Below are 13,289 nucleotides of genomic sequence, written 5' to 3' on the forward strand. Positions count from 1 at the left end.
AATAATATAGTGTATCCATATTCTCAATTTTGGTATCAAATTGAAATACTCACTATATTGTAACTTAAGAATTATGAACATTGTGAAAAATGACATTTTATCTGAGTGCATTTCGGTCAATAATTACATAATAATATTAATATATAAAGCTTAAACTACGTTTAAGATGGTATATGTATCTACAAGTTAATTAACTTCCAATTCCGCGTCAAGCACAATATTATTCCGTGTATAATTAAATCGTTTCTATTTGTATAAATTTGACAAATACATTGCACGAACTGTCCAAAGTAGACACATTAAAAACAGTTTCAAGTCACTCCTGATTTTCTCCTTTAAATTTGTAAGCAGTAAAATTAGATTTCTGAAATAATCACACGACGTTCCAATTTTTCGTTTGAAAAAGGGGAAATATAGTTATTTAGCACATTCACATCGGGGCATGTTTGTACATATTTCATCATAAACCATAGTAATAACAATGTATGTAAAAATAATCTTGGCGTTGATTCTTTTATTACATCGATAGCTGTCTCACTTTAGTTGCTGATTGTAGATAAATGATTAAAGGAAAGTAAAGTAAATAATTTGGTAAATAATTTACTTATTAACGTTGATTTATTTTAATGTTATAAATTAGCTGTGTAGCATCGGTACATGCCGGTGTGAATGTGTTAAACAATCTTTTTAGCATACTGGATATTGTAGCGATACAGAACTTTCTTTAATGTGTATGCTTTTGCATTCATTTCGAAATATCTTTCATTACTTTTGTCATTACGTATTTGTTAAATTTTATTTGTTTATAACAAATAGAGCTGACAGTATTCTAATAAGATTATTGTGTTTCCGATATACGAGAAATTTCAGCTATTTCCACGCACCACTGCCAAATCGGCTTCTCATTTTGCGATTTAGTCGAAACACGAATGTTATTTTAAATACGTTTCTATTTCAACTCGAATCACTCTGATCAGTTGGGCATATTAGCTGGCAGAATTGTGTCGGAAGATTTTGATTGAAGTTGTCAATACATATCTCGAAACAAGATTCATTCGGATGGAAATAATACTTGACACTTACTGTGAGTAAGATATAAAACATAAATACTGTTCTTCGAGTTTAAGTCAATTATAACAGATTGAAGAAAATAAGATTCTTGGAATTATAAAAGCTAGTAACAAGTACAATAGTCAGATAATTTAGTTATATTCGATAAGAGCATAAATTATAGAATTTATCAAATGATCGTGTTAAATATTTAAAAATATCTAAAATGAGATTGTTTGTGCATTTCCTATATTGTGTTTTGAAAATTGTTATAGTGAAGTTTAAATTACTCGATAAATAATCCTCTTGACAATCATAAAATTTTGAAAGCATAAAACAATTTTTTTTTGTTCAATTTTCTATGTTTGACAATAAATTAATAAAATCGTCAAATAGGAATGCAATTTTTGAAGGTTAATAATTAGTTTTAAATACTCATATTTTTGAAAGATAATTCTATGAAATTGTATGTCTTAAATGTAAATATTAATAATAATATACACACATACTAATGAGTTCATATATCTTTATAGGCATATTTATTCAAATGCACCAATTTAAACTACATTGTTTTTATCAAAGGTACACTTTGAAGGAAAATTTTCATTATTACGAAATAATTATTAATATTTTGAAAGGTTTCTAAACATATTACCATTTTATCGATGAAGGATCGTAATCTGATTTTAGCTCACTGCCTAACGTTTAAGAAAAGGCAGAGAAAAATGTAAAAAAGTAGTGTACGTAGCAGTATTGGATTAAAGTTACTTTAAATAAAAAATACTAAAATATTCAACTTCTTTTTCGTTTATTATTTACAAATAACGTATGACCAATTAAATGGTATTCATAGGTAGAAAATATATAGTCATTTTTCAAAATTTTTTAATAATAGAAATAAACAAACTTCCAATTCTTTTATGAATTTTATTCAAACCTAAATTATTTATGTCAATGTTTTTAACTCATCTTATCAGAAATTTTATAATAGCCTGCATACCATATTAACTTGACAAAAATCTTTTCCAGATTGAAATTAATAAAATGAAATAAGATATTTTACATATATGCACTTTTTAATGGAAAAAAATTAATAAGATGTCTTTTTTTAATGAACCGAAAATCATAATTATTTCGAGTAAAAAATTATGACTCAATAAATATTATTTACGAATAAGAAGTTAAAACAGAATAATAAGCAACAATTTGTTCAAACGATATTCAACACTGTCATTACATACCTACTATAACTTACAATTAGTTGTAAAGCTAGTAAGCTAGTAGATAATGGTAGTCGTGCATCTCCATAAAATGTAATTGGAGTTTCGGATCAATAGCTGTGTAACTGAACGACTTCGCAAAATCAGTAATTGTTCCGAACAAAATTTCATACGAAACCATTCATTTTATAGTTTCAACTTGTCTTTAAATGGAAAAACTTTTTTATTCAGTTATTCGTATGATTATGTGTAAATATGCGACAGTGTACATCCGTCTTCCTAAATAGGAAATTAAAAAAATGAATAATAAGTGTTACATTCTTACAATTTGCTTAAATATTCGAAACTGAAGTAAATTACAGTAGTTACTTTTCAGAAATAGCATTTTCTACTTCCTATGCATACGTACAATATCTCTCTCTCTCTCACTAAGTATAGTGAAATATTAATGAAACCAATAAAGTATTATAACAAAAAAAAGAATCTAACGCGTATTCAGAAATTATGAAGAAACAAAAATGAAAACTTAACTCAAAGAGCAGTAAAATAAATATTACTTATGAATAAGAAAAACAGCTGTAGCGAGTAATTAATATATATGATAAATTAATATCCATTAAAACCATTTATTTTGAAAGTGGAACAAATCGTTTCATAAGTCTGACAAAAGATGGTGGCCTAGTTACATAATTCTCAAAATAAATTATTTTTATAATATAATACAAAATACTATATCTATAAATCTTAAATACATAGAATGGTGTACGAACTAACATTAGAAAAACGGTCATAACTTTTCGAGTAATGGTAAATTCTTTAATATCGATACAAAAGAAATATACTTATACCACTCACACAACGAACAGTCAAAATGTTACGTACGTCTGAATCGGTGTACTTCAATTCCAACGCAACTTTCCCAATCTTTCGATACATTTCACTGGTTTGTGTAACATGAAACATCGGATTATTCAACGAGAAAGAAAAATTGTTCCTTAATTAACCTCATTTTATTAATTAAAATATAAATCATTCTCTTGTATTCATTTCCTCCAACGCGTTTTCAGTAAAAGAGTTCCTGTTTCGAAGATTTATACCTATACTGCGAATTCTTATGCATTTGTGAGAAATTAAGAAATATAAAATTACATAGAATTCACACAATATAAAAGAATATATACAATATCGAAAGTATCTATTTCTTATAATATTCCTTAAAAAAGAAACATTTTCTATCATAATTCTGTTTCTCTAAATACATTCTTAAAAACACGAATACGCATGACTATCCGCAGTCTACTTATAGCCAGTAAAAATATAATTAATCATTTATCTAATCAGTTTCATTTTATATTCCATATTATACGTCTTAATAAGTTGAAATTGTCAAAAATGTTCTCCCGTTTAAACGTAATTCGGCGCGACATTGTGAAGGTAGCGGGACCGCATGGAGCCGTGGTAACCGTAGCCATGGCAGAGGTCGCGGGGGCGGCGTGAACCTACTCGGTTCAGGCGTCGCCCCCGCGAATTACGCTCCAGGACTGCAGGGCGTAGCGCCTGAACTGCGAGAAGTCGTGAATATCCTTGGCGAAAGAAACCAAGTAGGCACGCTCACAGGAGTGGGACCACCACCGGGTTCTCTGGACAACGACATCCAGGGGGACGAGGAAGAGGGCACTGTGCCGAAGAGGCCACCGAGACCACTCTACAGGAGGCTAATTAATTACGTTCGGCAGGCTTGGACCGGTGTGAAATTTGCTTTAGGTATCGTATTCGTTGATCATTGTAAGGGCAGAGTGTATTCAAAATCAGGTTACAGCTAAAGGGGATGAATTTCCTCGTGAAAAAAAAGAATAAAAGCAGGTATAATGAAATAAAAGTATAATGCAGAGGTTAGATGAAATGACGGTAAAAATTATTTGAATTAACTGAATTTTATTTAGTGACCTGCATACTCGATGAATATTTTACAATATATAATTATATATAATTATAATTACAAATTATATTAGGATAATTCTGTATAGTTCAATAATTTTGTAATTATATGTAATTATAAAATATAATTCGAGCATTCGATTTTACTATAAAGTAAGATTTGTATGAAACAATTTCAATTTTCGTTGTCGCCTTATTTTTGTGATTATGGCGGATCACGTTCTACTAATTTGTACCATGATTATGGGTATGCACTGATATTAATGTTGTAGTGACTACATAACGAGGATACTTGATAAAAGAACGAATAAATTTGCTACCTTGAATAATTTGTTAGTTGTGAAAAGAATTCTTAAAGTTGCGTTTTTTTTTTAATAGAAAAATTGTACTTACTTCAAAACAATTCGAATCTATTTTATTATGTTTCCGACAATATAAATACGAATCAGTATTAATTTACTTAAAAAATATTTGTCTCGTATAGATTCGTGTTATGAATCAATGATAAAATCCTAAATAATGACAATTCAGTTCATTAGTTTAATCGAATAAAAAAATTCTTTTCTTAAATCAAATTAGAAGAATAAAATTTGTATCAAGCGTAAAAGTATTCGTTCCAGGTATCGTTATGTGAAATTTTACTTTGGCATGAAATATAGTACAATTCTCAAGTTATTTTCTGTTACATATTTATAGTTATAGATCATTTAAAATTAATATTCATACAAGAATTTCGTAACAAATATTTTCATATAGTGTGACCGCAATACGGCAAATGTATGAAAAATGTTATGTAACAGTGAACAGTTTATATATGTATATATTTCAGAATTTTAAAATTCTTTTAACTTATAAAAAGCTCAGAAAAATAATATTAGCTTCTCATGTTATATATAATGTTCTATTATTTAAAAATTCTGTAGTTATTAAAATACAACATTTTTTCCTTAATTAATCCAGTATACTTTACCCATCAGCAAGAAATATTTAAAAACCAGTTGTTATTTATATAACTCTGATTATAATATTAATTCAACAAAATGTATATATATATATACATACATACGTCTCATTCTAAGTATTTCCCTCATTCTTTCTAAAATTAAGGTCTGAGTCAATAACTGGATTGCCTAGAATCTATTTATACATGATAGTACCATTAGCATACACATGAAAGTTCAATAAACATAATTTAATTTTCTTTAACAAATGAAACACTTCGTTAAATTTTGTTTTTCCTCTTCACTATTTTAAACGTCACTAAATTAGGTACAAAAGGAATACACTCAAATCTAACTGAATTTAACAGCTGAATATATTACATTAATTAAGCTGCTCAAATATATAAATAACAATAAAAAATACATAACACGTTCAAATCGTTAACAAGTTGATTGTCGATAGTACTTATTTACTGTTTTATGCAGTTGGATTATTTCCACTTAAAAGATCAGCATGTATTAATCTGCTCTAATGCCACATGCGAGAGCACATAGCGTTCGAATACACGGGCTAAATGCGATCGTTTAGATCCCAGTAGATAAATTCGAGTTCGCAAATCAAGTGGTATAAAGGCTAGTTCGAACACGCGCTTTTCAGAGTTCATGCGAATTTACTGCATGCTGTATCGCAGTCTCAAGCTGCATCCTATCAAACCACATTTTCTCGAAACGTGAGAGTCTCACGAGCTTCCGTTGCATTGAGACTCGTGGCTGCTCGCCGATTTCACCGTGCATGTATGTTACATGATTCTGACATGCTTCTTCATTCGTACGTGTCCACCCGCCCATCTTATACGTGTTTCAAAGGCTGCCGCGTTTATTCTATATTAACACATTACGTACTGGTAACAAGTAACACTAAAACTACCAGACGGGTCAAATTGACTCATTTTAGAATGTTTAGTTTGCAAATATTTAAATTATGGCAAGGCTTTTGTGAAAAATTGTAAAATAGATTTGTGTATTTGCACAGACACGACAATAGGGACCCATCAAATTTCAAGAAATATATTGTTCTAATTTTTATAGAAATTTAGAAAGAAGTCAATCCAATTGCTCGGTAGTTTTAGTGTTAACATTAGAACTATTGATACCAATTGAACTGAATGGTATTAATTTTCTTATTTTGCAATTATTGATATTAAAAATACGGTAAATATTTGAAATTATTTTGAAAATTAATAGTGTCATTTACCCAATGTAATGAATATCAGCAGAAATTGAAGCGAACGTACTCTTACGATTTTGAAAAGAAGTACGTATTAATCGTGTGAAATGCTCGGTAATTCTAGTGTTAACAGGGTAACTTTCCGAAATCCCAATCACTGATTTTGATGAAGTACAAAATAGAAAGAAATGTTTGGTCTTGACTATTACAGCGCAATTCTACACCTTCGGTTAAATGGAGATTGAGGTAAAGAAGCTACCGCAAAATTCATAAATTGGAGCACACATAAAGTATGCAAGTATCGTGAAATAATAAAATGATAATTATCGTATACTTCATATAATTAAATGAAAGAAAAAAATATTACAGAGTTTAATACTTTTTTAATATTATTTTTAATATAATATTATCTTAATATTATACTATTATTATTGTGATCATTTTCACCAGGGAAAATCCAATTTATCACTTATCTACATACGTATTCATAGCTTTTATACATGTATTACTTTATGCACACTTTATTGACAATACGGTTGATTGTCCTCTTAATCATACACGGATTACGTTGCATGATGTATATTTGTTAAACACACCACTTATTTATGCAGTCCTCTGGCGGTTAACCAGTAATGGAATGACTTATCCGCCGACACTGGAGACTTGGATTCCCGAGCGTACGTCATGAAAATTCATATAAACGATATGCATCATCCACTACCTACATTTCCTTCAACACATTTACGAGAAAAATATGCTAAAGCTGATGGGAACGGGCAACTCCAATAAATGCATAAACAACAGGAACATAATGCCATACTCTTGCAACGAAATTGTTACAATGTCAATGATTAACACTCAAGGGCTTCTATAATTTATTTTCACCGGTACGAATGAAAATACGATGTTAATAATAAGTATACATTCACTTTTACGTACAATTAAATTTCGAATGCAAATAAAAACGAATAGTGATGCAAACAGAAATTAATGTAATAACTAATGTTTCACTTGTTAAATTATTTTTTATTTAAATTACAATTCGCTTAAGTTTATTTAATCAACGTAGCATAGACTTAAACTAATATAAAGAGAGACACAATTATGTAATTATAACTCCTTGTTACTGTATAAATCATTTCTATTTAATCAAAAAGTAATTGAATATACAATAACTAATAATTCAATTTACAATAACTAATAATTCAATTATATCAGATACTGTTGATTACTTGTTGACATACGTTTTAAAAGTAAAACATTATGTTATTAGAATATTTTATTAATTTACAAGAGTGTATAAATAGTCCTATATGACTCTCAAGTTCGTAGAAATTATATTAGAGAGCGGAAACAATTACACGAACGAAATTGTTAATGGTTAACGTTGTTAATATACGTAATTATAGTTGAACATAAATATTACTTCTTAATCCGTGCTTAATGATGACATTTTCAAATAATTTCTTACTTGAGAGAATGTGTTAAAAAGAAGTTGAATGCAAAGTATTAGATATCTTTATTTTATTTCAAGCAATTTATTGTGCTAAAATTGTTAGAATATTCTAAACACCGAACTTTTTAATGTAAATGGTAGTGTTCACAGCTGTTCATAAATTAAGCAGAGATTTAAGGCTGTAAAAGTTGTTTTATCGTTGCAACTTTTCACGATTCCGTTGAACGCGTGCATTTCAAGTACCTTAACTCCCGTCCTTAATAGCACTTCTCGCCTTATAAACCTTTATATATGGAGGAGAAATCTGTAGGTCCGCTCAACTTATAACCCCTTTGGGCCTAATCGTTTCATAAACTTTCCCCATTATGGGTCTTCCACCAGTACACGACTCAGTGACAGGAAATTACAAATTCGTAAGTTGTAAAAAGTCACAAACAAAAATAAATAGCTATTTCTCTGTCTACAAGTCTTCGTTTTCAGTGAAATATTTTAATTAGCTTCATCTGAATAAGACATATATTTTACGTATTCATTTTAATAGTATTATATGTAATTAATTCCCTTTCACTTCTAAACATAGTGGAAGTTGTTCTTCATTCATCTACGAATATACTAAACTTAATGACATATCAATAATGAATAATATTCACATGGATTCTAATGTAACTATTTCTTGGAATTCATTTAAATTTCTTTGAGATTCTATGTTCAAAATGTTGCTCTCCGTAAAATGTGTTGAAAAATTTAATTCTTTTAACAGATTACAGAAAAAAGATTCTTAAGGCGACATGACCGTTTAAAATTGGTAAAAATCGATTCCATTTGATATGTTCTTATAGATTGGCATTTTTAAAACATTATAAAATAATAAGATCCAAATAACTGAACGACTTGACAAAAACCTTAAACTCATTTTTCTCAAATTACTTTTCTCTTTACGATAAACCTGACAACTTGAACGATGTTCGACTAACAGGTTTCAAATATTTTCATGTGAATTTTTAGCAAACTTCCAGATCTATTAACAAACATTATTATTTAATTCAGTTCTCTACTTTTTCTTTATAGAAATAAAAAGAATGGATTTTTTTTTTTTAATTAATTTTTGCTTTTAAAAGTTACTTATTATTCAAAATTTGAAACAGATCAAATAACAGATAGCTATTAACACACAACTAAAATTAAAGGAGGTTCAGAAATACTTTTATAACATATTAAAGGAAAAGTTACTTAAGTTAGAACATATTAATTGAGTATTTTAAAACACTCATTGAACTTTCAACTAAATTAATAGACTGTTGTAAAGATGTAATTGTTATCAAAGAACCCATTACCTATGATATGGACATATTGTGTATAAATAAATGTATCAAAAACTCACACAAAAAAAATTAACAAAAATTTATGAAATTAATTGCCACTTTAGAAAGTTCCTTAACTCTCCTTGTAAAAAACTCAATGATAAAAGTAACGAAAAATAAATGAATATTTTTCATAAAAAGAACTGATACCAATAAACTTTTTTACTGTTGCGCGCAAACCACTGCCTTCTGCCTAGACGGAAGCTATCTGAATTCTCGAAGCGTTTTCCGGACAGCAATTCAACGCCTCGTTTAGTCGGAGCGAATAAAACCATGCATCGATACCCATCGAAACTGCCTGACAATAGCTTTCGCAGCGCTCGCGCAAAGTTAATTTAAGTGTGCACAATAATGATTGGTACGCGTTATTGTGTCGGCGTTTATGTGAATTGAAATTGAAATATGTAACTATAAATTCGTTTAATTAGTTTTAGCTTCATTGATATATTAATATTCAAAGTTTACAGTGACAGTTTGCAGTAAGTAATAATAAAAATAAAAATAAGATGTAACCATATAAAAAGATACTTCGGGGATTGATATTGACAAGTTTCCGTATTTTTTCCAGGATCTTTGAGACCTATACTCTGTTATATTCAAATAGAAAATAAAATATCAATTCTGAAAATGATTTAATTATAAATTTAATTATTAACGTATAGCCTAAATGAATGTTTGTTCTATTCATGTCGTACTTAACCTATGTGTTTTGAGAAAAATAATGGTGCAACAGTTTAAATTGAAGGAACAAAACAAATAAAAACTAAATCATTCATTTCACATTATAAACCATGAACATTTTCTACATTATGTTTTATATATTCTTCTATTGCAGAAAAATGGGATCATTAACTTTGAAATAGGAAAATATTATTTGCTATATTATTGTAGAAATGTTTCTCCTTTTTGAGTGTCTATAAAATTTTAATTAATAAACTAAATTAAAAAACCGTACAATTTATCCTGTATATAATTTCTGGCCCAACTAGAAAGTCTGTGATTTTCCGTAAAAAAATAACTTAAAAACAGCGAATAACATTTTTCCATTTCAAATTTCGTTTTTAAGAATTTCAAATGTGAGCTTCCTAACTGCATACAGGAATTACATACAAAAATAAGTAAAAGAAATAAAATACAATTTTTTTACTTGCAGCTTCGCTCTCAAACAAATCCGATTTAAATTCTGTCAATAGTTAGTCAAATACAGATGCGCTTGAGAAATTATGAAACTAGATTTTCTAGAAAACCAAATTTCAAAAAAAAGAACATTATTTTACAGTTTATACCTGTACCACTATTTATAAAACATCCTGTATAACATATCCATTTGATACATTTATAACGTGCATATGAATCGTTTGGATTAACAACTTTAATTGCAACTTATTTAACTTGAATATAATACTGAAAACTAACATACTAAATGTATGTATAAAAGAATTACTTTGTTATAAATTTTTCAAAATTTGCCTCTGTAAAAAAAAACAAAATATGATTTAAAGAACGTTTCTACAACGGTCTATTTTTCAATTATTACTCTGAATGTTAGAAATAACACATCAAAGAAAAGTAAACATTGATAACTGCATGAAAATATAATTTGTATTATAAATTGCAATGAACATACCAGAACAGAGTAATCAACCGATTGTGAAAAAATTCATTGCTGATTTACAAAGAGATAAAAAGGTATTGCTTCAATTTTATATTTTTAAAAAGTAATCAATTCTTTTTTAATTATTGAATTATTATTTTCTCTTTTCAATTCGGAAGAAGGGCATATGTAACATCTACCGTTAAAATTTACGACATGTAATACAAGCTCTTGTTCTAAACACCTATATATTCATTTATATTTTAGTCCATATACACGAGTGAATAGGTACTGTGTACATGCACATAGGAATGAGACAATATTCGATATACTGACAGAAACAAAGACTGAATATTGGAGGATGTAGCGTAACGAATCTTTTGAGGAAATCCGTTGAAGCGATGGCACTTCAAAGTTCATTCACGTGACCGGAAATATGAGAGGTTCTGTCGAAACCGTTCAAATTGCATAATACGAGCGTACCCCGGTTCTTTTGTTCTGCGTTTATCGGTTGCAGCGCGAACAACGTTCAGCCATTCCAATAACTCTTGCACATTCTCCTTTCATACTGGACAACGCGAAAAAAATTTTTTAAGTTCTTTTTTGTTCTCTATGGTCATCGAGATGAAAAGTTTTCGCTTAACCACTGCGTTCAATGAATTTTATATAAATAAAACAAACTCATCACTTTTATATTTTATTATTAGCAGGTTAAGTGCATAGACTATTTATAAATTAAGATACATTTGTGTTCTATTTAATATAGATACAATTAAAATTAATAGTATAGACACTATTATATTTTGCTAAGTCTCATGTAACAGAAAAACTTTATAATAGAATAAAGCTATTTCCTACAAAGTCATACTGTTAAGAAATTCAACATTGAAAGTTGCATTTTTTCTTGCATTTGGACTTATTTTGTTTAAATTGTACCAAACAACTTATTTTTCATTTATTATTTACAAGTAACGTATAAACCAATTAAGTGGTATCCATAGGTAGAAAATAAATAGTGATCGTTTGAAATTTTTTAATGATAGAAATAAACAAACTTCTATTTTTTTTTTAATTTTATTCAAACCTAATTTATTTATGTCAATGTTTTTAACTCATCTTATCAGAAATTTTATAATAGTCTGCATACCATAGTAACTTGACAAAAGTCTTCTTTTCCAGATTCAAATTAATAAAATGAAATAAAATATTTTACATATATGCACTTTTTAATACAAAAGAATCAATACATGAACCAATAATTGCAAAATATTGCAGATTATTGTATATACAAACCATTATATTTAAATGTAACACTATAACAGTCGTCATTTGATTTGATATACTACAATTATAAAATTTGGTAAATTCAATATGATAATTCATATAATGAAACTGTACATGAAATGTTGAAATAGAGTAGCTATGTCCCATGATTTCTGTATTATTTGTATTCATGTTAGTTGTTAGAAAGAATATTAATATTTCATTAAAAAATGATGGATACATTTAGCGAGAAACGTTTCAAGTGTAAAGAGTTAATAAAAAGAAGCAATTATTTAATAATAATAGCATGTTCTTTACTAAATATTTTCATATTAATAAAAATGTCTACAGATTTTATACGGGACAAAATTTTTATTAGTATAAAACAGAACCGAAACGTAATTTGACGTTTATTAACAAACAATTATAGACGAGATCGCAGCCCACTGCTATTTCTGTAAAATGTTTTATAGTGTAGGAAATACCATCCAAAATCACTGTCTATTGTTTAATAGATAGCAATAAACCGTGCCCTGCTAACACCGTTATAGCTCCACGCGGACGGTTGTACCCCTGAGGCCTTGTTCATAATCCAGGAAATGACGCTAAAGAGACAGAATCGTTAAACGGATTGATTTTCAGAAATCCTACCTTTAATCGTTCATTAAAGTATCGCTAAGTTCTTAAAATTACTAGAAGATTTTTCGAAATAATTAGAAATGAAACAAAATTTATGTTATAACTAAACATTAAAATGTTTCTCAATTACTTTTCTTTTCCTCCTCGGAATTAAATTGAAAAATATCAAATTTGATATTTCTAATGAATATTTTAAATTTTAACAAAGTTGATATTTCTAATGAATATTTTTAAATTTAGCAATATATAACTTTGAAATATAATTTGTTACAAATCAAATGATAGAATGAAAAATAAGTATACAAACGATTAAATAAGGTGCGTATCTCTAATACGTAAAAATAATGCCATTATACCGGTTGATGGAAATACGAGATTGAGCAATCCGAAAACTGGGTTAGTCCTTTTTTCCAGAATTTTCTGCGCGATACACAACGTTGACTTGATAGCCTGCATGCGTCATACCGTAGATTGCAACGAATCTCCCGAATCAAAATCTTCCCAGTCGCGCGAGTATATTCTCCATACTTGTTATAAATTTCAATTACAATTGCATATTTTTTCGTAATACCATGTCCTGATGAAAACGAAACGTATTC

At 28.4% G+C, this 13,289-nt stretch overlaps 1 protein-coding gene across 1 annotated transcript in view; it reads left to right on the forward strand.

Moving 5' to 3' along the window:
* LOC116431943 (A-type potassium channel modulatory protein KCNIP1) overlaps positions 1-13,289 on the forward strand; it is a gene marked incomplete at its 5' end in the record, with an annotated part of 88,028 nt that overhangs the window by 5,292 nt on the left and 69,447 nt on the right. The window contains one exon of the mRNA XM_031988111.2: positions 3,705-4,034. Coding sequence (XP_031843971.1) covers positions 3,705-4,034 — 330 coding nt within the window. The remainder of the gene's footprint in view (positions 1-3,704; positions 4,035-13,289) is intronic.

This window comes from Nomia melanderi, chromosome 2, assembly GCF_051020985.1.
Source record: "Nomia melanderi isolate GNS246 chromosome 2, iyNomMela1, whole genome shotgun sequence".
Taxonomy (NCBI): domain Eukaryota; kingdom Metazoa; phylum Arthropoda; class Insecta; order Hymenoptera; family Halictidae; genus Nomia; species Nomia melanderi.